The sequence below is a fragment of the Piliocolobus tephrosceles genome, chromosome 8 (genome assembly GCF_002776525.5).
Source record: "Piliocolobus tephrosceles isolate RC106 chromosome 8, ASM277652v3, whole genome shotgun sequence".
NCBI classification, from domain to species: Eukaryota; Metazoa; Chordata; class Mammalia; order Primates; family Cercopithecidae; genus Piliocolobus; species Piliocolobus tephrosceles.
The window spans coordinates 56457755-56485309 of NC_045441.1; the positions used below are offsets into that span (position 1 = coordinate 56457755).

General features: G+C 34.9%; 1 protein-coding gene across 3 annotated transcripts in view; it reads right to left on the reverse strand.

The window, feature by feature from the left end:
• MPP6 (membrane palmitoylated protein 6) overlaps positions 1–27555 on the reverse strand; it is a 104395-nt gene that overhangs the window by 41958 nt on the left and 34882 nt on the right. For all 3 annotated transcript variants that reach the window (XM_023225938.1, XM_023225936.1, XM_023225937.2), the window contains exon 2: positions 13145–13263. In XM_023225938.1, coding sequence (XP_023081706.1) covers positions 13145–13261 — 117 coding nt within the window. In that variant the 5' untranslated portion in view covers positions 13262–13263. The remainder of the gene's footprint in view (positions 1–13144; positions 13264–27555) is intronic.

A 27555-nucleotide genomic window follows, 5' to 3' on the forward strand; every position in this document is an offset into this window, starting at 1 on the left:
TTTACAAGTAAAGTTGTTTTTTTCTTAATCTCACAATCTTTTTTCACAGAAAATAGACCACGAACCACACTGTTACAGAAAGTAAGTAATTCTAATCATCCTTTCATAGTAGGAGTAAAGCCGAGTTTTAAGTTCAAACTGAGAATGAACACTAAGCAGGCTCCATCTTTTAAGCATTCCTTGCTTTTCTGATAAATGGTTGCTATGTAATTTTGAAGACAGGAAAAGCATAATCATTAAAATTTAATTCATAAATAAAACCATATGGATGGCATATCTTGTATCTTAGGATTCATTTCCAGGATTGCTAAAGAAAAATCCACATTTCAAATGGTAACAGTATCAACTAAACTTTTTCAGATATCTAAACTATAATACTTCAGATGTTTTTTTTTTTTTCATACAGAGTAGATCCTTCAGAGTCCAAATAAAACATTCTAATTTTTAAAAGACAATTTTTCTTGTTTAAATCTATTTTTTTCTAGGTAATTCACAGGAGTAAAATAAGTTCTTAAGTGGAAAAGAGAGCTACATATTAAGCAAGATTTTAAAGAAAGACCTTAAAACAAGAAATTCTAAAAGTCATATGAAATACTGAGAAAGAAGAAAAAACTCTTACTAAACAGAAAGAAAAGTATCAAAAGACCAAATGTAATTTAAATAGAGGAAGAAGTTTTATGAGATTTAGGTTAAAACAAATTAAACTATGGTGGCTCATGCCTGTAATCCCAGCACTTTGGGAGACCAAGACGGGAGGATCACTTGAGCTCAGAAGTTCAAGATCAGCCTGGCCAACATGGTGAAATCCCATCTCTACTAAGAATACAAAAATTAGCCAGGCACGGTGGCGGGCACCTATAATCCCAGCTACCCAGCTACTCAGGAGGCTGAGGCAGGAGAACTGCTTGAACCCAGGAGGCAGAGGTTGCAGTGAGCCGAGATCATGCCACTGCACAACAGCCTGGGCGACAGAGACTCTGTCTCAAAAAAAAAAAAAAAAAAAAAAAAATTAGACTAGAAAATGCCACAAAAAATGAAAATGGGTAAATCTGCAATTTTCTGAACATATAATACAAGCCAGATAAGGATGAGAAGATGAGGACACTCAATATTTATCATAAAAAGATTATCACCATTGGAAAAAAACAGAAAATAATCTACAGAATTAGTTAACACTTATGAAATAAGCTAGAATTGCCAATTATTCAGATAGAAATATTTGCTGGAATAAACAGCCACTACCTGATTTAGCATCTTTAACCTTGTGATACTCGAATTATTTTAACGTAGTATAAAACGAAAGCTTCGAAGAAAGAAAAAAAAGGAAGGAAAGAACCTTAACATCTACTGAAGGACTTTTTTTCTGTGTTGGATACTATATTCTAAGTAGTGTGTGTGTGCGTGTGTGTATTCAGCAAAGGTAGGTATATTATACTCACACTATGGATGAAGAAACTGATGCAAAAAAAGGTGAAGTGATTTGTATGAGTTCACATTACTGGTGAATGGCAGAGTTGGTCAGTCTAATACCAAGACTTGAACTCCTATCTACTAAAGCTTACTTGACTTCATCTTTATATAGAGAGCCACTCTAACATTAAATTGCAGTTAATTATTCAATCCAATAAATGATGCATTATTCTCATTCACTTAAATGTATGACACATATCTCAGTTTAATTTAGTTGTTGCTTATTAGCATGGCTCTTCCAGTCTAGATGTGTTAATTCCATTACACCGTATCTATCCTCATAGTTATTTTATTTTATTTTTTATTTTATTTATTTATTTTTATTATACTTTAAGTTCTAGGGTACATGTGCATAGCATGCAGGTTTGTTACATATGTGTACTTGTGCCATCTTGGTGTGCTGCACCCATCAACTCGTAGGCACCCATCAATTCATCATTTATATCAGGTATAACTCCCAATGCAATCCCTCCCCCCTCCCCCCCTCCCCATGATAGGCCCCGGTGTGTGATGTTCCCCTTCCCGAGTCCAAGTGATCTCATTGTTCAGTTCCCACCTATGAGTGAGAACATGCGGCTATTTTATACTTCTATGGTTCAGAATACTACTCGTCCCTTAGACTTTCACTCCTTTGCTCTAAGTAAGAGCTATAAAGACCATTTATTTCTTCAGGAAAATGTTATATGATCAGCAATAGTACTTTAGACATCAGCAGTCCTTGGTTTAATTCAGGACTTTGGGACAAGTTAAGGAACAGAAATGATCAATGACTTGAAAACTCCATTACTTAGTATGTGTATTAACCTGATGCTCCCAAATTGGGTGAGGAGAAGTAGGAATGTGGAAAGACTGATGGTAAGAGGTTGGGGGTCGGGCGGGAGAGTCATGTGAGAGGGCAGAATCATGTTAGAAGAGAACCCCAAAATATCTGAAGATTTCTTCATATCAGCCTCACAGTTTGGTTCTATGGAAGAAGAGAATCTCACTAGAAAATATAAAACTTGAAGGGAGAAAAAAGTTTTTTTTGAAACTGCAGGTATAAATATATTAACATGGAAAACCAACATACTTGGGTTCAACTGGGATCAATTTTACTTTTTCTAAGAAAGCAAATGCAGGTCCACATTCATTAACATATAGCTTTTTAAGCTCTGAGATGTTGTCAGAAACTTGGAACCTCTAATTCACTTTAAGGTCAGATTTTTTTTTATTAGCTGTCAAGAGGCAAGTACCAACTTTAACTAATTAAACTAAAAAAGACAAAGAAAACACACACAAAAAATCAGAGGAGCAAGTGAGCCATATGCTATTTAAATAAATAAATCTTGTTTCCTTTTTTTTTTTTAAATTAAAGACCACTATTGCAACACTAGCTTAACTCAATAAAAATATATTTCACTTGCCACAAGTGGTTGGAAGAACATTCTATGACTGGCATTGAATATTTGCAGCTGATACAAATATGGCCTAGCCTTCTTAAATATCCTGTTCTGAGGATTTTATTCACCATCGCACCTTTGAGAAATGAACTTCAGAGAAGCAAATGTTCTTTCAGAACTTCTGGGTATTTCACTCAAGGACAATCCAACCATGCTTGCAAACAAAAGTTGTGGGCTATATCTAAAGTGACAAATACCATTTTGAAATATAATCATATTATTATTCTTATGTGTAGAAAACTGGTCTTTCTAAAACACAAGGGCAATATCATAAATTTTGTTTCTATATTTTGAGAAAAGAGCTATGTATGTAGTAGTTACTTATTATATCTTGAAAAAGCTAAGTAAATGGGAAATAAGTTTGGCTGTGATCAAGCGCCACCCTCTTCTTTTATTCTAGAGACCTAAAACTCAAGATCAACATAGGTCCACAAATATTCAAAAATAAAGAAGAATTTTTGAGCAGAGAGTAGAAATGAGACAGAGAGAATGGAGAACTCAATTTCTATTCTGTTTCTGCATACGCTATATCAAAAAGAATGAGCTCTGTTGCTCTGGAAAAAAAAAAAGAGTAAGTATAAGTAAATCAGAATGGAATTCTCTAGTGAGTCAAGAATATACCAGACATCACCTAGTTAACCAAAATACAAACTCAGAGATTAGATAAGTTACATATCAAGGTACTCAGGAAACTTCTAAATAGCACTGTTGAGTTTCTCTTAGATACACCTGTAGAATTAGGAGAACCACACAGATGTCAAACAACTAGAAAAGGGAATCTGTTAAATTTTTAAAAGAAAAAAGAACATTTTAAAAGCTTGGCTTTAATAGTATTCAGAGGAAATACAAAATAACCTTTTTATAACCTCTGATTGGGAAAGATCTAACTATAACACAAAATCTGAAAGATACATACATTATTTCAAAAAAGGCCCAATAAAAATTAACTTCATGAACATCATAAATTTCTCATCAAAAATCGACAAAGTCAAAATACAAATGACAAACTAATGTCAAAACACAAATCATATTCAAGACAGAAAGCTAATGTCCCTACTTATGAAGGACTTCTACAAATCAGTAAGAAAAAGATCAATGACTCATTAAGAGAACTGGGTGAAGAGTTTGAGCAAAAAATTCACAGAAAGAAAAATTCAGGAACCTGTCTTTAAAAATTTAATTTTATATTTCTAATTGACACATATTGTACATATTTATGGCGAACAATGTGATGTTTCAATACATGTCTATACACAGTATAATGATCAAATGGGGTAATTACCATATCCATTATTTTAAATATTTATTTTTTTGGGGATGACAACATTCAAAATCTTCTCTTCTAGCTATCTTGAAATATGTATTACACTGTTATTTGTAATAGTCACCTACTGTGTATCAAATATCTCAAACATATGAAAAGACACACAACTTCACTCATAAGAGAAGTGCAAACTAAAACTATAATGAAATACCTTTTCTCTTTATCAGATTGGCAGAGATAAAAATTCTGATTAGTGAGAATGTGGGAGAAGACAGACATTTTGACATATTTTTTCTAGTGGGAACATACACTGGTAAGCAAATTGACCATATCCACCAAAATTACAGTGATTCTTTTTTTTTTTTTTTTTTTGAGATGGAGTTCTGCTCTTGTTGCCCAGGCTGGAGTGCAATGGCACAATCTCGGCTCACTGCAATCTTTGCCTCCTGGGTTCAAGCGATTCTCCTGCCTCAGCCTCCCGAGTAGCTGGGATTACAGGCATGCGCCACCACGCTTGGCTAATTTTTGTATCTTTAGTAGAGATGGGGTTTCTCCATGTTGGTCAGCCTGGACTCGAACTCCCGACCTCAGGTGATCCACCCACCTCAGCCTACCAAAGTGCTAGGATTACAGGCGTGAGCCACCATGCCCAGCCTTACACTGATTCTTTTCAGATCTATCATTAAAAGGGGTGTGTGTGTGTACAAAATAACATGTAGTAAGATTACACATTACAGCATAACTTGTAAGAAAAAGGCCATCTAAATATCAGAAGGCTGACTCAAAAGACCTGACATATCCATACAATAAAATACTATGTCACATTTACAAATAAAGTTGTTACACAGGTACTGATATAAAATTTTATGCAAAAAGTCAAGGTTTAGGATAGCAGTATAAACCCACAGCTTCCATTATATTTACTAGTGAAAGATTAGATACTTCCCCTTAAGAGCAGAAACAAGACAAAGATGTCCACTCTCATCACTTCTATTTAACATCTGTACTGGAGGTTACAGCCAGGACAATTAGGCAAGAAAAATAAAAGAGTCATTCAGGTTGAAAAGAAATAAAACTGTCTATATTCAGATGATATGACCTTGTATTTAGAAAATCCGAAGGAATTCACTAAAAGACTATTTGAATAAAAAATTAAGTTCAGCAAGGTTGCAAGATATATAAGATCAAATTACAAAACAATTATATTTCTATACACTAGCAATGAAAAATCTGAAAATGAAATTTAAAAAACAAGTCCATTCATAACAGCATTCAAAAGAATAAATAGCTAGGAGTATAATTAACAAAATAAGTGCAAGACTTACACTCTGAAAATTACAAAACATTGTTGAAAGAAATTAAAGATTTCAATAAATGTTCATGGATTAGAAGACTTATCACTGTTAAGATGGCAATACTCCCCAGAATGAACTACGGATTCAATGCAGGACCTATTGGAATCCTCAGTGACATGTTTATAGAAATGGACAAACTGATTCTAAAATTCTTACAGAATTGCAAAGGGATCCAGAACAGTGAAAACAATCCTGAAAAAGAACAAAGTAGGAGTACTTACATTTCCTGATTTCAAAACGTATACTACACAAGAGTTATCAAAACATGATGTTGACACAAGGAAAGATCAATAGATCAATGGAATAGAACTGGAAGTAAAAAACAACAACAACATGTCAGTGGCCAACTGTTGCATGTTAGACAAACGTGCCCAAAACCACTCAATGGGGAAAAATATTCCTTTCAACAAATGGTGCTGAAACACCATTTGAAAGGATAGTCTCTCCAACAAATGGACTAGAGATGCACATGTAAAAGACAGAAGTTGGTGCCTAACATATCATATACAAAAAACTAACTTAAAATAGATCCAACACCTAAATGTAAGAGCTAAAACTATAAAACTCTTGCGAAACATGGGTAAATCTTCATGACCATGGATTTAGCAAAGGATTCTTACATATGAGAACAAAATCACAAGGCAACAAAAGACAAAAAGACAACTTGGACTTCATCAAATTAAAAGCTTCTGTGCTTTGGCCAGACATGGTGGCTCACAACTGTAATCCCAGCATTTTGGAAGGCCGAGGTGGATGGATCATGAGGTCAGGAGATCGAGACCATCCTGGCTAACATGGTGAAACCCTATCTCTACTAAAAATACAAAAAATTAGCAGGGCATGGTGGTGGGTGCCTGTAGTCCCAGCTACTCAGGAGGCTGAGGCAGGAGAATGGCATGAACCTGGGAGGCAGAGTTTGCAGTGGGCCGATATCGTGCTACTACACTACAGCCTGGGCGACAGAGCGAGACTTCATCTCAAAGAAAAAAAAAAAAAAAAAAAAAAAAACTTCTGTGCTTCAAAAGGCACTATGAAGAAAAGTAAAAAGACAATCTATATAATGGGAGAAATATTTGCAAATCATTTTTCTGATAAAAGACTTGTACCTAGAATACATAAAAGACTCTTATAACTTCATAATAATAAATATGACTCAATTTAAAAATGGGCAAAGAATCTAAATAGATATTTCTCCAAAAAATATGTACAAATGGTCAATAAGCACATGAAAAGATGCTCAACATTATTAAGTCTCCAGGGAAACATATATCAAAACCTAATAAAATACCACTTCATACCCACTAGGACAATTAAGAACCAAAAAATCAAATAACAAGTGTTGAAGATGATACAGAGATATTAGAATTCTTGTACACTCCTGGTGGGAATAAAAAATGGTACAGCTACTATGGATAACAGTCTGGCAGTTCCTCAATGAGACAGAGTTACCTAGTTATAAACCCAGGAGAAATAAAAACTATGTCTACATAAAAGTGTGTCCAAGAATATTTATGGCAGCACTATTCATAATATAGGTTGAGTATCCCTAATCCAAAAATCTAAATTCCAAAATGTTACAAAATCTGAAACTGAGAATTTTCCTAAATTAATGATGGACACCAAACCACAGATCCAGGAGGCTCACAGAACATTGTGCAAGATAAAAACCCAGAATACTAAGTGTAGGTGTATTATATTCAAACTGCAGAAAATTAAAAACATTGAAAGAACAGATGTTGGGGGGAACCTTACCTGTAGAGAAGCAAGCATAAGAATTATATTGAACTCTTCAGGAAACATGCAGAGAATAGAGTTAAATATTTAAAATGTTGAAAGATTAAAAAAAAAAAAAAAAAAAAAAAACTCCACCAACCTGGAATTATCTATCCAGTAAAGTTATCATTCAAAAGTAAAAAACAAAACAAGACAGAACAAAAAGGACGTTTTCAAACACAAATTGAGAATATTTGTTACTAGTACACCTGTCTTGCAAGAAATGTTAAAAGACATTCATCAGAAAGAAGGAAAATGATGTAAGTGCAAAACTTGGGTCTATATAAAGAAGACTGCTAGAGAGAGAGGAAAAAAAGGTAAAATAAAATCTTTTACTTTTCTTATTCCTAATTGATTTAATAGATAATAGTTTTATTCACAACAAGGTATTTGATTATTATAGCTTATGAGTAAATGAAATGAATGATAGCAATATTATATGGGACAGGAGAGAGAAACTGGAAACACTGTTATTTATAAGGTAGTTGCACTACCCATGAAGTGGTATGGTGTTATTTGAAAGTACATTAGACTGCAAACGTCTGCGAAATCAAGAACTGCTAAAAAGTTTTTTTAAAAGTCTAATTAATATGCTAAGAGAGGAGAAAAAGTTGAAATCACATACAATGTTTAGTTAAAACAGAAAACACAAAATGAGTGAGAGACACAAGGAAAAAAGGAAGGCAGGCAGGCAAGCAGGCAACAAATACAAAACAGTAATAGTATGAAAGATATTAATCAAATTATATCAATAAACATGTAAACATCAATGATCTAAAGCACTTAAAAGAGACTGTCAGCTGGGTGCGGTGGCTCGCGCCTTAATCCCAGCATTTCGGGAGGCTGAGGTGGGCGGATCACAAGGGCAAGATATCGAGACCACTCTGGCCAACGTGGTGAAACCCATCACTACTAAAAATACAAAAATTAGCTAGGCGTGCCTGTAATGCCAGCTACTTGGGAGGCTGAGGCAGGAGAATTGCTCGAACCAGGGAGTCTGAGGTTGCAGTGAGCCAAGATGGCGCCACTGCATTCTCAAGTCTGGCAACAGAGTGAGACTCCGTCTAAAAAAACAAAACAAAACAAAACAAAAACAGACTGTCAGAGTGAATAAAAAAAGATGGAATTATATGTTTTCTACCAGAAACTAACTTTAAATACAAAGATACAGAGAGATTAAAACTAAAGGTATGGAGAAAGACATATCATGCTAACATTAACCAAAAGAAAACTGGAGTAGCTATATTAATTTCAGACAGGGCAGACTTCAGAGCAAGAAAAATTATTGGGAACAAAGAGAGGAATTACATAATGATAAGAGTTAACTTTCTGAGATGATATAACAATCTTAGTGAATGTGTGTTTAACAAAAGAGCATTAAAATATGGGAGGTAAAATGACAGAACTGCAAAAAGAGATAGGTTAATCTACTATTACAGTTGAAGGTTTCAACATTCTACTAGCAGTATAGGCATAGCTCAGAGATACTGCAGGTTCTGTTTCAGATAACCACAATAAAGCAAATACTGCAACAAAGTAAGTCACACAACTTTTCTTTGTTTCCCTGTGCATATAAAAGTTATGTTTACATGACAAGGTGGTCTATTAAGTGTGCAACTGCAATATGTGTAAAAGACGATGTACATATCTTAATTTAAAAATACTTAATCCCAGCACTTTGGGAGGCCGACAGGCGGATCACGAGGTCAGGAGATTGAGACCATCCTGGCTAACACAGTGAAACCCCGTCTCTACTAAAAATACAAAAAACTAGCCGGGCGAGGTGGCGGGTGCCTGTAGTCCCAGCTACTCGGGAGGCTGAGGCAGGAGAATGGCATAAACCTGGGAGGCGGAGCTTGCAGTGAGCTGAGATCCGGCCACTGCACTCCAGCCTGGGCGACAGAGCGAGACTCCGTCACAAAAAAAAAAAAAAAAAAAAAAAAAAAAAAATACTTGAACGGTTAAAATGCTAATGATCAGAGCCTTCAGAAAGTCAAAATCTTTTTACTAGCGTAAGGTCGTGCCTTGATGCTTACGGCTGCCGACCGATCAAGGTGGTGGTTGCTGAAGGCTTGGGTGGCTGTGGCAACTTCTTAAAATAAGACAATAATAAGGTTTGCCACATTGATGGACTCTCCTTTCATGAAAGATTTCTCCATAGCATGTAATGTTGTTTGAGAGCATTTTATCCAAGCAAAACTTCTTGCAAAATTGGAGGGTGTTGATTTTACATCTTTCCTGCTTTCTCCTGTGGGTATTTAGTGCTATAAACTTCCCTCCAAACACTGCCTTAGCTGTGTCCCAGAGATTCTTGTACATTGTGTCTTTGTTCTCATTGGTTTCAAAGAACTTATTTATTTCTGCCTTAATTTTCTTATTTACTCAGTAGTCATTTAGGAGTAGGCTGTTCAATTTCCATGTAGTTGTATGGTTTTGAGTTTCTTAATCCTGAGTTCTAATTTGATTGCACCGTGGTCTGAGAGACTCTTTGTTATGATTTCCGTTCTTTTGCATTTGCTGAGGAGTGTTTTACTTCCAATTATGTGGTTGATTTTAGAATAAGTGCTATGCAATGCCGAGAAGAACGTATATTCTGTTGATTTGGGGTGGAGAGTTCTATAGATGTCTATTAGGTCTACTTGGTCCAAAGCTGAGTTCAAGTCCTGAATATCCTTGTTAATTTTCTGTCTTGTTGATCGGTCTAATATTGATGGTGGAGTGTAAAAGTCTCCCATTATTATTGTGTGGGAGTCTAAGTTTCTGTAGGTCTCTAAGAACTTGCTTTATGAATCTGGGTACTCCTGTATTGGCTGCATATATATTTAGGATAGTTAGCTCTTCTTGTTGCATTGATCCCTTTACCATTATGTAATGCCCTTCTTTGCCTTTTTTGATCTTTGTTGATTTAACGTCTGTTTTATCAGAGATTAGGATTGCAATACCTGCTTTTTTTTGCTTTACATTTGTATGGTAAATCTTCCTCCATCCCTTTATTTTGAGCCTGTGTGTGTCATTGCACATGAGATGTGTCTCCTGAATACAGCAGGCTGGTGGGTCTTGATTCTTTATCCAATTTGCTGGTCTATGTCTTTTAATTGGGATATTTAGCCATTTACATCTAAGGTTAATATTGTTATGTGTAAATTTGATCCCGTCATAATGCTAGCTGGTTATTTTGCCCATTAGCTGATTATTTATTAAAAAGGCAGTATCTCCACAGGGGAATAAAGTAAAATGCAAAAGTATAGGGTTTGCCTATATTTCTTCTTCCCTCTCTCCTTTCTTTCTGGAATTACAAACTACATATATATTAAACATTTTCAGTATATTTCACATATTCTGTTACCTTTTTTTCATTCTTTCTTTTCTATTAGCTTTTGTTTGAATATCTTCTAATAACCTATCTTTAAACTCACTTATTCCCTCTTCTGTTGTGTCTAGTCTTCTATCAGTGAACTAATTTCAGATACTGTATTCTTGATCCTAAATTGTTCATTTGATTATTTTTTATTGATTTTCTAATACTATTTTACATGTCTTTTCTCCCTTTTCTTCTATTAAAAATACATTAATAAGTTATTTTCAAATCCTTGTGTATAAATGCTAATAAAAGAACCATTTTTGGGACTGGCTCTGTTGTTTTTCTCATGATTAGTGGCCAGATATTCCTGCCTCTCTGTATATCTAGCAATGTGTGCCTCTTTTATCCCTTTACTTGTTAACTGAGAGTGCTAACCTGCTGTGACTTACTATTTCTTTCTTGGAAGCGGAATTCCTCCCCTATTTCTGGGATTCTTTTTAACCTATATTATAGGAATATTGAACTACCATTGTTTTTCCTTATTAAGAGTCTGCTTGGATGTTGCATATTATTGGGTAATTCTTTGCTTTATTTCATTTTTATCCTCAAGAGAGTACAGTAGCACCTTACCTGCTCAAAAGTCATCCAACCATTGCAACTGTTAAGAATAATGAACAAGATGATCCTCTGAAATGCCAACATTAATGGCACAAAACCAGCAAATTTTTACTCACACCAGTTTTTAAGATAAGTATACACATACATACACATACCCCATTACCCTGTGTTGTAGTAGTTAGGACACAGAATTTGACGATAGAACACATGGCCTAAAACCTCATCTGTCATTTGCTAGCAGAGAGACCTTAGATACAACACTTATTTACTCTGAGTCTTACTTTTCAATTCAAAAGCTGTTGAAAGATAAAACAGTATATTTTAAATTCATAAAGTTGTTAAGACAAAACAGTGTATTTTAAAGACCTTTGTAAACTGTAGGCATGTTATAAGTGACTTATTATATAGTTTTTAAATTTATAGATCAAAAGCTATAAATCAAACAAACATGGACATAACAGTGTAACAGACACATGGACAATAAACTGACAATCAACAGAATAACATCAAGAAAAGAGTAAAAAACTATTTTAAAAGTACAATAAGAACCCAGGCAAACTACTTAACATAAACTTAAACAGTTCCTACTAATTTCAACAGACCCTGGAGCTATTACTTTAACACAGCAGGAATTAATGTTTACGACAAGTTTGAATCTGAAATAATACCCTGTATATTATTATTAAAATATAAAAATATCTAATGAACACTGGAAAAGCTATAGTAAAAAATGACTAAAATAAAAATTCCAGTTGGATGATCTGCAAGAGGATTCGTTTCTGCTTAAGGACCTTTATACCATGTGATTTTAGCATGAGTAAATTAAATAAAATGAAGAATCTGTATCATTGTCCAGGCCTGGTGGCTGGCTCATTTGAGGTCAGGAGTTCGAGACCAGCCTGGCCAACAGGGTGAAACCCCTCCTCTGCTAAAAATACAAAAATAGCCAGGAGTGGTGGCACACGCCTGTAGTCCCAGCTACTTGGGAGGCTGAGGCAGAAGAATCACTTGAACTCAGAAGGCAGAGGTTGCAGTAAGCCGAGACTGTGCCAGTGCACTCCAGCCTGGGCGACAAAGTGAGACTTCCTCTCAAAAAAAAAAAAAAAAGAATCTGCATCATTAACTCACTCTCACTAGTAGAAAACCTGGTAAAAGGTATTTTTCAGAGATCTTGGAAGAAAACAAGTAATAAACTGTGGCTAAGAAAAAATCACAGAAGAGAGTGAAATCAACATTCTTGTAGTGCAAAAACTAAAAGGAACAAGATGGCTCTACGAAGAAAAGGTCAAAGAAGGCACGTGGCATAGATTCTTGAAAGCAAGAGTCATTTGGGGGAACTCTAAAGAAGTGTATAGCAGGTTTGTAAAATAGGTAATACATTAAGCTTTAGTATATAATAATTATTTAATAAAAATGGTTGTAAAGTATATTTATCAATGAGTTAAAGAGATTACTCCACAGCTGACTAGGGAAACAGGCTTAAAATATCAGACTTATGCAACAAATAACAAAATTTCAAAAAAGCACTAGATAAAGGAAGTCAATAACTTACATGAAAAGTAGGTACACGGTGTAATGTAAAAAAAGAAAATCAGTACCTTGCCATTGTTGAAAATGGAAATAGGATCAGGATCTTTTTCACAGGTCCTGTTAAAACACAACTGTGCAGGTATGATTTCTCTAAACCTTAAAGGCATTATGCCAAAACTAAGAGTCATTTCATCCTGTATTTAAAGTCAGAATAGAAAAGAGAAAAATGGCCTAATTTTTGCATATACTAAGAATTCATTATGTGCTAAGTGTTTTTATTTGCTAACTAAACCTAATGTATATCAACCAACTTCTAAAACAGTAATATCTGAAAATATCTCTGTAAAAACTATGTCCAAAATAATTCAGTAATCTTATGAATAAATCTATATACCTTAGCAAGTGATTTTACAATAGGATTCTCCATAATTCCCTTGAGGAAAATTAGGTCTATTTCTTCTGCTCCAGTAGATGAGGGCAGCTCTGTAAGGTTTTCCAAGACTTGCTGCATTGCTGTTGAGATAAAAGTAACATAAAAAACAACAGAAAATGTAAATTTCAAGCCATTGTGAAGTAAAATTATTTTAATAATGCAAACAGACATTAAGAATACTCTTTTGAAAAATAATATTTTAAAAAATGAAATTGTTAAACAGTATGAGTTTCAAATTGACTTCCCAGGAATTAAAAGCAGGATAGATTTTTATATGCAATTTGGACTTTATCAGACTACCTTATACACACCTACAACTTTGCACTTGCTTTATATTTTTCAAATTTAAAAACATTACTCGAGAAAAAAATAGAAAATTCAAATAGACTTATAAGAAGGAAAAAGTCTAATTTAGGAATCAGAAACTTCCTGCAAGCTCAGAACCAGCCTTCGCTGAATTCTATCAATTAATTAAAAAAGAATTAAAACCAATACTTCACAAACTCCTTCAAAAAAAAAAAAAAAAAAAAAAAAAGAGAAGAAAAAGAAACACCTTTCAACTCATTCTATGAGACCAGTTACCCTGATACTAAACCCAACAACATCACACACAAAAAAATTACCGCCAATCTCTCCTAGAAATACAAATGCAAAAATCTTAAACAAAATACTGGCAAACTGAATCCAGTGACATATACAAACAACTGTATATAATGGCCAAGTTCATTTTATCCCAGAAATGCAAGAGTGGTTCAACATATAAAAACTCAATCAATATACTCTATTAATAGAACAAAGAACAAAACCAAATGACATTTCAGACAAAGAAAATCATTAGACAAAACCCAAAATCCTTTCATAATAAAAACATTCACCAAACTAAAAATAGAAGGGAAATTCTTCACTCTGATAAAAGGCTTCTCTATGAAAAACTCACAGCTAGCATCATACTTAATGGTGCTTTTACTCCTAATAAGGAATAAAATAAGGCTGTACACTTTTGGCATTTTTATTCAACTTTGTATTGGAGGTTCCAGACAGGGCTGTTAAGCAAAAAAAGAAAAGAAAAAGAAAATAAAGAAAAGGCATTTAGACTGGAAAGCAATAAGTAAAACAATTTATATTTGCAGATCATATTATTTTGTATAAGGAAAATCCTAATATACAAAAATTTATTATCATTAATAAGTGTGTTCACCAAGGTTTCAGTATACAAGATTAATACAAAACAATCAATATGTTGTTACATATAGTGTATTTCTATACACTAGTGACAAACCATCCAAAAATGAAATTAAGAAAACCATTCCTTTTATAGTAGCATCAAAAACAATAAAATACTGAGAAATAGATGTAACAGAAGCAGTACAAAATTTGTACAATGAAACTATAAAACATCATTGAAAGAAGACCTAAATAAAGGGAATGACATCCCATGTTCATGGATCAGAGGACTTATTATTAAAATGGCAACAGTTCCCAAATTAACCTACAGGTTTAATATACTCCCTATCAAAATCTCAACTGCCTTTTCTTTTTTTTGTAGAAATTGACAAGCTCATTCCATTCATATGGAAACTCGAAAAAACCCAGAATACCCAAAAGAGTCTTCAAAAAGAACAACAAAGTTGGAGACCCCACACTTCTCAATTTCAAAACTTACTAAAATGCTACAGTAATCAAGACTGTGTGGAACTAGCATATAGACAGACACACAACTAAACAAGAGGCTAGAAACAAATCCATAAATTTATGGTCAATTGATTCTGACAATGTGCCAAGACAATGCAATAAAGAAAAAAGTCTTTTCAACAACTGATGCTGGGACAACATATATACACGTAAGAGAGTGATGCTAGACCCCTCCTATTATAATCTTAATTTTATTAGTTTTATCTCTTTTTGATGTTTCTTAGAATAAATCAACAATAAATACAGAAGTCGTTTTTAATATTAACTTTTATTTTTATTAAAATAAAATACAAACACTGTTAAAAGTCAGATTGTACTACTAAATGGCTTACAAATACAGTTTTCTGTTCCATGCTACTTACCCTTCTCCCAACTTATCCTACTCCCAGAAGTAATTACTAGGAACTTAATTGTTTCTTCTAATCAGATCTGTTCGTAGTTTCTCTTTCTGAATAATATGCTAATACTGCTACTTTGTGATCGACTCATTTTGGACATTATCTATTTTCTGTTAGAATACTAGAGGTTTCAGCTTTTATCTTCTCTATCTTCAGATTCTCAATTTTTAAAAACAAAATCAATAGTGTTTTTCATATGGAACTCTTGTTTTTTCCAAATGTTCCAACAAGCTTCTCACATTTTTACCAGTATTTTTCTAAATGTTCAAATCTTTTTCTAATACTCTATCAGACCTATTTCCTGTCTTCTATCCCTGATCTCCCACACAAAGCATTCTTCTCTTGTATGTTAACTTGGACAGGTTCATCTATGGGGGTTTCATGGATTACTGACAATTTTTGAAGGTAAAGAGGCGAACAAGAGGACAACGTGCACTTGACAAAGGAGAAGGAAAACAAGTATTGGACTAAGATGAAGAAAGATGACATAAGAAATAAAGAATATAAACTACACCTACTTTGTAATTTTGCTTAAGGTCAACAGGTTACCTTTAAGTGGGCAGGGAACAATAGAATCAAATTTTAAAAGTACTTTTGTCTTGTGGCTATAAATGTGGTTAGCAGTACTTCTCATTACTTATTTTTCTTTCTTTTGATATTGCACATTTGTCTTTATTTTTAACTTTTATTATGAAAAACTTCAAACATCTATGAAGAAAACAGAATAATATAATAAACCACACAATGATCAGCTCCAACAATTAGCAAATCATGGTCAATCTTATTTCATACTCCTATATACTTTCTACCTTATATAACTTTGAAGCAAATTCCAGAAATCCTATTTCAATGTATATGTCTCAAAGATCAGCACTCTTTTTAAACATAACCTAAATACTGTTAGCAATAGTATCAAATTAGCAATACCTAACAAATTAACAGTAATTCCTTAGTGTTATCAAATGTTTAGTCAGTGTTCATAACTCCAGTTGTACTGAAGATGTTTTTTAAATGTACCTTCTATATTGATTCTTGAGGTGCTTGCCTTTCTTTTTTTTTTAATTGGTGTTTAAGTCAGTAGAAAAGTGATAGAAATTGTGAAATAGATCTTTGGTTATTTTAAAGATCTCCCTAAGTTGTTACTGATTCTTAATCATATGGAATTTAATCTAGAAATGGATAAACTTGACAACATCCTTTGTCCTGGAAATCTCCAATATTATAATGCTGTCAATCATTCTCAAATTAGTTTGTATATTTGGTAGATTTATAGTCAAAATACAATACATAGTTCTTTTTAACTACATTATCCTAAAAGCATATGAAACAATAAAGAAAAATCATGTGAGAAAATTATAACAAACAATGAGAGATGGACCTAATCCCAACTTAGTAAACTTGATTCTGCAGAGTCCCTCACCAAAATTATGAACAGTGGAATCTGAGCTGGTACCTTCTTACAGAAATCTCTCCTGCTGTTTCTCTGCTTAAAATAGCTTTCTATTTGGTAATAGAAAGTTACCAAAGTCCTTTCTTCCCCAAACTTCAAATAATGTACCTTCATGATTTTTTTTAAAGTAGCAAAATGATTTAGTCCTATAAAATATTAAAACATAAATCTATAATGATTATTCAGATATCGATAAACACTAGACAACTCTAGCATATGTAAATACTTAATATATAAAATAAGAGGCTCTCTGCAATGGGAGGCTTACAAAGTTAAGACAGGAGCCAGAAAAACAGGGAAGTTTTTCCCATTTACTTAGAAATTGCAGGAAGAAAGGAGACTCTAAACTCAACAGGTAAGTCACCTACAAGTTCCACTCCTTCTTAATAATCTCTGGAGGAGATAAATTTTTTTTTTTGAGACGGAGTCTCGCTCTGTCGCCCAGGCTGGAGTGCAGTGGCGCCATCTCGGCTCACTGGAAGCTCCACCTCCCGGGTTCACGTCATTCTCCTGCCTCAGCCTCCCCAGGAGCTGGGGCTACAGGTGCCCGCCACCACGCCCAGCTAATTTTTTTGTATTTTTAGTAGAGACGGGGTTTCACCATGTTCGCCAGGATGGTCTCGATCTCCTGACCTCGTGATCCGCCCACCTCGGCCTCCCAAAGTGCTGGGATTACAGGCGTGAGCCACCGTGCCCGGCCGGAGATAAATATTTTAATCGGACCCTAGATTCAATAACACATAAATGGGATTCTTTTTTTTTGTTGAGAGAGAGTCTCGCTCTGTCGCCCAGGCTGGAGTGGAGTGGTGCGATCTCGGCTCACTGCAAGCTCCACCTCCTGGGTTCACGCCATTGTCCTGGACTACAGGTGCCCGCCACCACATCGGCTTTTTTTTTTTTCTATTTTTAGTAGAGACGGGGTTTCACCGTGTTAGCCAGCATGGTCTCCATCTCCTGACCTCCTGATCCGCTCGCCTCAGCCTCCCAAAGTGCTGGGATTATGGGCGTGAGCCAGCACCCGGCCATAAATGGGATTCTCACATGGGCTAGAGAAAAATTAACAGATTTAATCTAGACTCTTTAGTTACAAATATGAATACAACCATGAATCACCAATCACTTATGAAAACTAGCAGCATGCATTAGACTAACCAAATTCAACAAACAAAAGCATGAACCTCCAGAGAAACAGAATTACCAGGAAACAAAAAGACAGGGAAAAACAAAAACAAGATTAAATTGTGATACGCAGAAAGATCAAGCTGAAGAATACTCCCACTAAAAAAGGGCGAAGAGCGGGAAAGTATGAGTAAACTGTTATGGATCATGAAAGACCAAAATTTACAAGGTAATCAAATCCAGAAATGAATTAATAAAAGGAAAAGCAAAAGTCATTCAATCAAAAGAGATATATTCAATCAGTAAGTCAATAAATAGCTGACTTTTTCGAATGACCAATTAAAATAGACAAATACTAGGCTAGTTTAATCAAGAAAAGACAAAACACGAAGAGTGACGTCAGTAAGATGGCTGACTATAAGTGTCTGGTGCACATTCCTCCGCTTCAAGAAAGGACCAAGGCAATAAATAAACAGCTAGGATTTGACTGTAGTGTTTAAGGGAGAGTGCTGAAGTACAGTAGGGAAGTGGAGAGATACCTGTGATGATTGGAAGCCCACAAGGCCAGTGCGGAGGCATCCTGCCTCTGCCATCCCATCCCCCAAACCTGGAATGGCCCAGAGTCAGGAGGGACTTCTTGCGGGGTTGGGGGCTTGGGTAAGGGGAGGAAGGTAATCAGAGGAACCTCAGCAGCCTCCACTCCCATGGCAAACACACGCAATCCTTACTGAAGGAGAATCCACAGTCCTTGCAAGCCCTGAGCCCAGTTTGGGGAGCTGCTGTGAATTTACACAGTTGTATTCCCCCAGACTGGGAGCACAAGATCTGCACTCCTCACTCACCACTTACTCCCTGTGAGCCAAGCTGCTGCAGCATGTCACCCATCATCTTGAGACCAGAACCATTTCTGAAGTACACCATCCACTTTTCCAGCCTAGGAGTTGTTTTCATTCCACTACGTCCACGCAGGTGTCTGAATGCCACAACCCCAGCTGCATAGAGCCTGAGCCCAGGATCTGCTGTGACTCTGGTCCTGCAGAGCAAGGAAACCAATCCCTGCTGCCAGCACTTTCAGCCAAACAATCTGGTGGACACACCCAGGGAGAACCCACCCTTGAGCCAGTCACACCGTTGTATGCCCTCCCCTGAGCAGCAGAGGTCCCTGAGCAACTGAGCAGCTGACATGTCCCCATGGTGGCTGGATGGTTGCATATCCATGTCCTGAGCCTGAAAAATAGCCTGGCAGGCTAGCCTCTGGTGAAGATGTCCTTGGACTGGCTGCATATTGGCACATAGGCCCTAAGATACTCCAGGAGGCCTGAACTCAACAAACATGCCCACAGACTGGCTGAGCAGTTGTGCACCCAATCCAGAACCTAAACAACAGACTAGTGGGTTCTCCTCTGGCAGACATGCCCCTAGACTGGCCAAGTGGCTGCACACCATCCCTCAGAACTTGAGAAATAGCCCAGTGGCTCCAACCCAGGTGTTGTGTCTCCAAGCCAGCCAAGCAGGCATGTGCCCATGCCACCAGCCAGAGTAACAGCCCCATGGCCATAATCCCAGCAAGCCAGACACCAAGTTGGTTGCCTCATCACATTATTCACTCATGCACCCCTGACCTGAGAAACAGCCCAGTGAGGCCACCCCTGGCAGAGCTGCACCATCGCCGCCACAAACTCTTGCAGCCTAGGCCACTGAAACTTACAAACATACTAAAATTGATTACTGCTGAAGAATCTGCAGAGACTGCACTACTGGGTCTACCTAAAAACAAAGTGAATTCACCCCAGCAACCAAGACTCCAAGTGTTTTCAACACCTCCATAAAACTGGAAAAGGCAACTTTTCTACCATATGTGTAGAAATAAATCAATGTAGAGCTACATAGAACATGCAAATACAAAGAAACGTGACACTTCCAAAGGAATACAGTAATTCTCCAATAACAGATCCCAATTATTAGGAAATACACAAAATATCAAAAAAGAATTCAAAATAATAATCTTAAGGAAACTCAGTGAGAAACAAAATACAGATACATGATTCAACAAAATTAGGAAAAATGATTCATTATTTGAATGAGAAATTCAACAAAGAGAGAGATATTAGAAAACAAACAGAAATCTTAGAACTGAAGAATTCAATGAATGAAATTAAAAGAAAATACAACGAAGAGCATCAACAAAAGACTGGACCAGGCAGAAGAATTAATTTCTGAACTTAGGATAGGTCTGTTGAAATAACTAAGGCAGACAAAAAGAAAAAAAGAATAATTTAAGGAACACCACTAAGTGAACAAATATTCACATTATGAGAGTTCCAGAAGAAGAAGAGAAGGGAAACATCATAGGAAGTATTTAATGAGCTAGTTGTAAAAAACTTCCCAAGTCTTGGGAGATAATGGACATCCAGATCCAGGAAGCACAAAAGTCCTCGAATTGATAAAATACAAACAGTCCTCTCTGGGGCACATTATACTCAAACTGTCAAAAGTCAAAGACAAAGAGTTCTAAAAACAGCAACAGAAAAGTATCAAGTCATAGACGAGGAAATCAAAACATCACTACAGAGAACCACTCATCCACAAAAATAAACAATAAGAGAATGTAAGAAACAAGGGATATTTTTTAAAGAGAAAAGAAAATAACAAAATGACAGGAGTAAGTCCTCACGCATCAACACCACCCTTGGCTGTAAATGGACTGGATTCCTCAATTAAAAAATATAAACTGGCTGAATGGATTTAAAAAAACAAGAGTCAACTACATGTTGCCTACAAGAAACTCACTTCAACTATGAAGACACACAGAGGGAAAGCAAAGAGATGAAAAAAGATACTCCATGCAAATAGCTACACTTATTTCATTTCAGATAAAACAAGACTTTAAAAGCTGTGAAAAGAGACAAATAAGGACATTGTAGTAAAAGTGTAAATTAAGCAACAGGCTAAAACAATTATAAATGCACACAACCCTGGAGCACCAGATATATAAAGCAGATATTATTACATCTAAAATGAGAGATAGACCCTAATACAATAACAGCTGGAAACCTCAGCATCCCACTCTCTGCATTGGACAGATCACCTAGTCAGAAAATCAACAAGGTATCAGATTTAAACTGCACCATAGGCCAAACAGACCTAACAGACATTTACTGAACATTTCACCCAACAGCTGCAGAATACACATTTTTTTCATCAGCACATGAAACATTTTCTAGGAAAAATAAAGACAAATGTACAATGTCAAAGGAAAGAAAAATAAGTAACGAGAAGTACTGCGAACCACATTTATGACCATATGATAGGGCACAAAAGTCACAAAATTCTTTTTTAATCAAAATAATATCAAGTATCTTATCTGACCACAATGAAATAAAACTAGAAACCAATAACAAGAGAAACATATAAAACTATAAGAAAACATGGAATTTCAACCACATGATCCTGAATGACCAATGAGTAAATAATTTAAAAGGAAATTTAAAAAATTCCTTGAAACAAATAAAAATAGAAACACAATATACCAAAACCTGTGAGATACAGCAAAAGCAGTAGTAAGAGACTAGTTTATAGCAGTAAATTGCTGCATCAAAAACGGAGAAAGATTGGCCAGGCGCGGTGGCTCACGTCTGTAATCCCAGCACTTTGGGAGGCCGAGGCAGGCGGATCACGAGGTCAGGAAATCGAGACCATCCTGGCAAACGCGGTGAAACCCCGTCTCTACTAAAAAATACAAAAAAGTTAGCCGGGCGTGGTGGCGGGCGCCTGTAGTCCCAGCTTCTCGCGAGGCTGAGGCAGGAGAATGGCGTGAACCCGGGAGGCGGTGGAGCTTGCAGTGAGCAGAGATCGCGCCACTGCGCTCCAGCCTGGGTGACAGAGCAAGACTCTGAAAAAAAAAGGAGAAAGATTTCAAATAACCTAATGATGCATCTGAAGAAACTAGAAAAACAAAGAACCAACCAACCTCAAAGGTAGTAAAAGGAAGAAAATAAGGATCAGAGCAGAAATTAAAGACTAAAATAATACAATAGAATACAAAATAATACAAAAGTTGGTTTTTTGAAAAAATAAAAACAACAAGAAAAAAGAGAGCAAATCCAAATAAAAACAAATCCAAACACAAAACAAGTTGGTTTTTTGAAAAAATAAAATCAACAAGAAAAAAGAGAGCAAATCCAAATAAAATCAGAAACAAAACATGTCACAACTGATATTACAGAAATACAAAGGATCATTGAAGACTATTATGAACAACTATATGCCAATACATTTGAAAATCTAGAAAAAATAGATAATAAATTCCTGGACATATAAAACCTATCAAGATTGAGTCAAGAAGAAACAGAAAACCTGAACAGATCAACAATGTATAATACAACTGAATCACTAACAAAAAAATTCTCCCAACAAAGGAAAGTCCAGGACTGGATGACTTCACCACTAAATTATCTTTTCAAACTATTCCAAAAATTGAAGGGGAGGGAATTCTTCTAAACTCATTCTACAAGGCCAAAATAACCCTGATACCAATACGAGACAAGGACATCACACACAAAAAAAACTACAGACCAGTATCCCTACTGAACATAAATGCAAAAATCTTCAACATTATCATCAAACCAAATCCAACAACACGTCAAAAAGATCAAACAACATGATCAAGTGGGATTACAGGGATGCAACGATGGTTCAATATACACAAATCAGTAAATGTGACACACAAACACAATGAAAAATAAAAACCACATAATCATCTCAATAGATGCAGAAAAGCATTTCATAAAATTCAACATTCCTTCCTGATAAAAACTCAATAAATTAGATAGAGAAGAAATGTACCTTAACAAAATAATGGCCATATATGGCAAATCCACAGCTAATAATATGCCATTGAAAGCTGAAAGGCTTTCAGCTTTCCCTCTAAGGACTGGAACAGACAAGAGTATCCACTCTCACCAGTCTTATTCAACACAGTACTGGTAATTCCAGCAAGAGTGACAGAAAAGAGAAAGAAATAAAGGGCATCCAAATTGGAAAGGGAGAAGTCAAATTGTTACTGTTTACACATGACATGATCTTACAATATAGAAAAGCCTAAAAGACTCTACCAAAAAGACTCTTAGAACTGATAAATTCAGTAAGTTTTCAGAATACAAAATCAACATACAAAAATCATTAGTATTTTACACAAACACCACATATTAAAAATCAAGAAAGCTATTATATTTATAATAACTAAAAAAAAAAAAAAAAAAAAAAACCCTAAGAATAAATCCAACCAAGGATATGGAGATAAGGGAACTCTTTTATACTATTGGTGGAAATGTAAACTAGTATAGTCACAAAGGAGGACAGTAGGGAGATCCCTTAAAATCCACAAACAGAACTACCACATGATCCAGTAATGCCACTACTGGGCATTTATTCAAAGTACAGGAAATCAGTATATTAATGATATCTGTACCACCCCCATGTTTACTGCAGCACTACTCATAATAGCCAACATACAGAATCAAAGTGTCCAATAACAGATAAATGGATAAAGCAAATGTGGTATATATACATAATGGAATACTATTCAGCCATAAAAAGGAATAAAATCCTGTCATGTGCAGCCACCTGGATGGAAGGACATTAAGTGAAATAAATCAGGAACATAAAGTTAAACATCACATGTTCACACTCTTATGTGGAAGCTAAAAAAGATGATCTTACAGAAGTAGAAAGTAGAACAGAGGTTACTAGAGGCAGGGAAGAATGGGGGAAAGGAGGGGTAGAAAGATGTGATAAAGGACACAAAATTACAGCTAGATATGAGGAATAAGTTCTAGTGTTTTATAGCACCATAAGGCGACTGTAGTTGACAATAAATTTACGTTTTCAAATGGCTGAAGAGAGGATGTTCAAATGCTCCCAACACAAATAAATGAAAAATGTTTGAGATAGTGGATATGCTAATTATCCTAATCTGATCACTAAACAGTTTAAGTACTGAAACATCACTAAGTACCTGATAAATATGTACAATTATTATGTGTCAATTAAAAAAAGGCAAGACACAAGTAACACTAGAAATGAGATGAGAAAATAACTGTAGGTATAGAGATTTTTAAATCTCTTTTAAGAATATAATGAACACTTTATTTTAAAAATCTAGTCAAGTAGATGATTTTCTTAAAAAAAGTCAATCATCAAAGAAAGAAGTAAAAAAGGAAAATAGATCAAATAGAAGAAACTGAAAGGTTTCCAAGGGTCCTCTCTTTAAAAAAAGGCATGAGATCTGGATAGATTTAAGAATAAATTCTATCAAAGCTTTAAGATAGAGATAATTCACATTTTTAAAACAAAACAGAAAAGACTGAAAGCTTTCCAATTTCTACAGACTTCAAAACTCAGTTAAAAAATTGTAATGTGATTTAATATAATATCATAGAATAAGGAAAAAACCCAAACTCATCTCAATGCTTAAGATATATCAGATAGAATTCAAATCCCAATTCCGATGGAAAAATCTCACCTTAGTAAAAATAGAAGGAAGTAAGAGTCATTTTATAACAGGTTCTATAGGAAGCATCACATTTAATGGAGAAATGTCAGAAGCTTTACTACTGAAGTCAGGGACTAGACAAGAATGCCCACTACAATGACTAGTTTTCAAACTTTTAGTTTTAAGTTTTAAGTAATGTAGTAAGACATAGCATTTTAAGAAATGCAGATGATATAAGTGCATTCTCAAGGAATTGCAGAAAGGTCTGAAGAAATCAGTGAAAAAATTAGTGAAGTTATTTATGAGAGTTTGGCTGACTACACATAAGAGCAACACAGAAAAAATCAACAGTTTTCCTAAATAACAGTAATAACCAAATAAGGCTAAAATGTTCAGACAGGTATGAAAGTCATTAAAATTATGCTGAGACATTTAAATTAAATTAATTAAATGGAGAGAACCACATTCTGAGGTAATAAGATTCAATACTGTAAAAATGCCAATTCTCTCCAAATTATTCTTTAAAAAAAATGAATAAATCCTAATAGAAATCCCAAAAGTATTTTGGGTAAATTTATCCTAAAATTTACCTGAAAGGGAAAGTATGTAAAACTAGCCAACATGGTTTTTAGGAAAGCATAAATGTAAAGGAGGTACCTGCTATCAATTGTAAAAACACTGTATATTCACATAGTGCAGTATTGTCCTAGGAACAGACAAATCTTCAGAGTAGTCAAATGAAACAATATACAATAAAGGTGACATTGCAAATCAGTGGGCTAGGGTTCAGTAAAATATGTTAGATTGACTACCTGAGTTTATATTCTTTCTCTTCACAATCTATATTAAAACAGCAGCAAAGTATTAATGAAGGCAAAAAACCACATGAACAAAGGGAATAGCTAAAGAGAAACACTGGACAAAAATATTCAAAAGTATTTCAAAGCTTAAAAATGGTAGGGGTAGAAACAAACACAGCAAAGGAAGCAGTAAATTCTACCTCGTAAATATTTCTAGAATCTAGAATCTATCAGTTTCTTTCCATCACCCCCTAATGAGTCCTTGCCATTATCATATCGTACCCAGACTACACCAACTGCCTGGTATCTACATATAACCCATGAGGAATTAATTAAAATTTGATTTTATGGCTTATAAGCATTTTAATATACTGCTAGATTCAATTTGCACCACCCCCACAGCGTCAGACATACCAGTATTATCCCAGCCCTGATGCAAAATCCTCCCTGCACTTAACACCATCTATACACAACCACATTTGCATACCTAATTCACACTCATCCTTTAAGGGCAAAATATCAATGTCCCTAACTGTCCTAATTAGGGTAACTTCTAATACATACTTTCATAGTACTCTATACTTCATAATTCTGACAAACCTATATAAATTTTTTGGTATTTAATGCACAACTTCCTTTCTAAACTCTAAGTCTTGTGAGTGCAGAAATCATCTTTACATCCCCAACAACTAGGCCACATCTGGGACATCATTACTTCTTGGTGGCATAGTTTCACAGTCACAAAAATGTTACATTTTTCTGTTACCAAAATCAAGAATAGTTTTAAATGTATATATTACTATTTATAAATAAAATTGTGTAATACTTGGAAGCAGTAAAAGGTGATATTGTTTACAGAGTAGTACTCTTAAAGCTATCAACTTCCCATGAATTGCGTAACAAGGCATAAAGATAGAAGTGGTATCTTTAGTCTACTAAAATGGCAAACTTTTATGGTAATAATTCCTGCCTATAAATGTATTTCTAGCTCTTTACAATACAGTCCATTATGTAAAGCAATTGTAATAAAAGTGGTATTTATTTGCCTATATTCTGTCCCAGAATTTTTCTGTAACAACTGGTTTACAAAAGCATTTCTACCCAGGTTTAGAACTGTAAGTAAATGAGCTATTCTTAATATACTAGGGCGTGCCTATTTTAATATTAAAAATCCTTTTGTAACCACATTAGGTGATAGGTTCACACCCAATTAATTCAACAAACTGAATTTCCATTGAAAATATGACAGCTAAATTAAGCATTCATAAGACGTTAAAAATTACTTCTGCTCTTACATTCTACAGATAAAATAATTATTTTACCAGATCCATGTTACATAACTTACAGTATCCATGAAATGAAAAACAAAATCTCATTCTATACATTATTTGGAAAGATTTAAGCATATTCTTAAAGGAAGCACTTAAAAGTCATCTGCACTATTTCTAATGTTTTTGCAATAGAGCAGCAACATTCTTTTGTAAAGTACATTTCCAAGAGATGATATAGAAAAAGAACTGATTGAAATTTCATTTTCTTAAGATTAAATTTTGATGCAACTATTTTCACATACTGATTTGACCATAACCAGAGTTCATTTAAAACATTAGTTAAATCAATTAAAGTACTTTTCTATAAAATGACAATATGCTGTCCAAACCTTCCCTCTCAAACTACTATCTTGAAACTGTAATTTAGTAGTATTATATTGAATCAAAGAAGAAAAGTAGGACTCTGTGCACAGCTAATTCCATAGGTATTTACTCAGAGGTAGACTCTAGGCAGACGTGTTGTTAGATGTTGAAGAAAATATATGGACAAACTATTTGTTCTCCAAAAACTCAATTTATTAGAGTAGACCAAAATGTATAAACCCATGTTATGAAACTGGTGATAAGATCATCATGAAGTAATCACAGAAAAAGGTGATACAGCACAGTGGTAAAGAACCTGCATTCTATCACTTACCTAGTCCTGAAAACCTGAGTAAATTATTTACCCTCTTAAAGCGGGTTTCTTTCACCTGTTAAATGGGGGAATGACAATGGTATCTAACTTACAGGGTTGTTATTGCTAAATAATACATGGAAAACTCCTAGAACAATACTACTGCATTATTAGTATTGTGGAAATACAGGAAAGCAGTTAACTCTTTATTTGATGGGTTTGGCAGAGTGTTAAGATGAGACACATGGGGAGACACCACTGGAAGTATCTTAGTGGAAAAAAGCAAACCGAATTCATCTTAAAAACACTGAATTTATGACAGTATTTAAAGCCTTAAAACAAATGTAGAGCTGAATTTCCTAAAGCATTCCTAGAGAAAATCCGAGCTTGGAGTCAACAACCACAAACTGCAGGCACAGTGGAGGGGCAGTCATTCCGGGCCATGAAGGAATCCCATATAGAAGAGCACACAT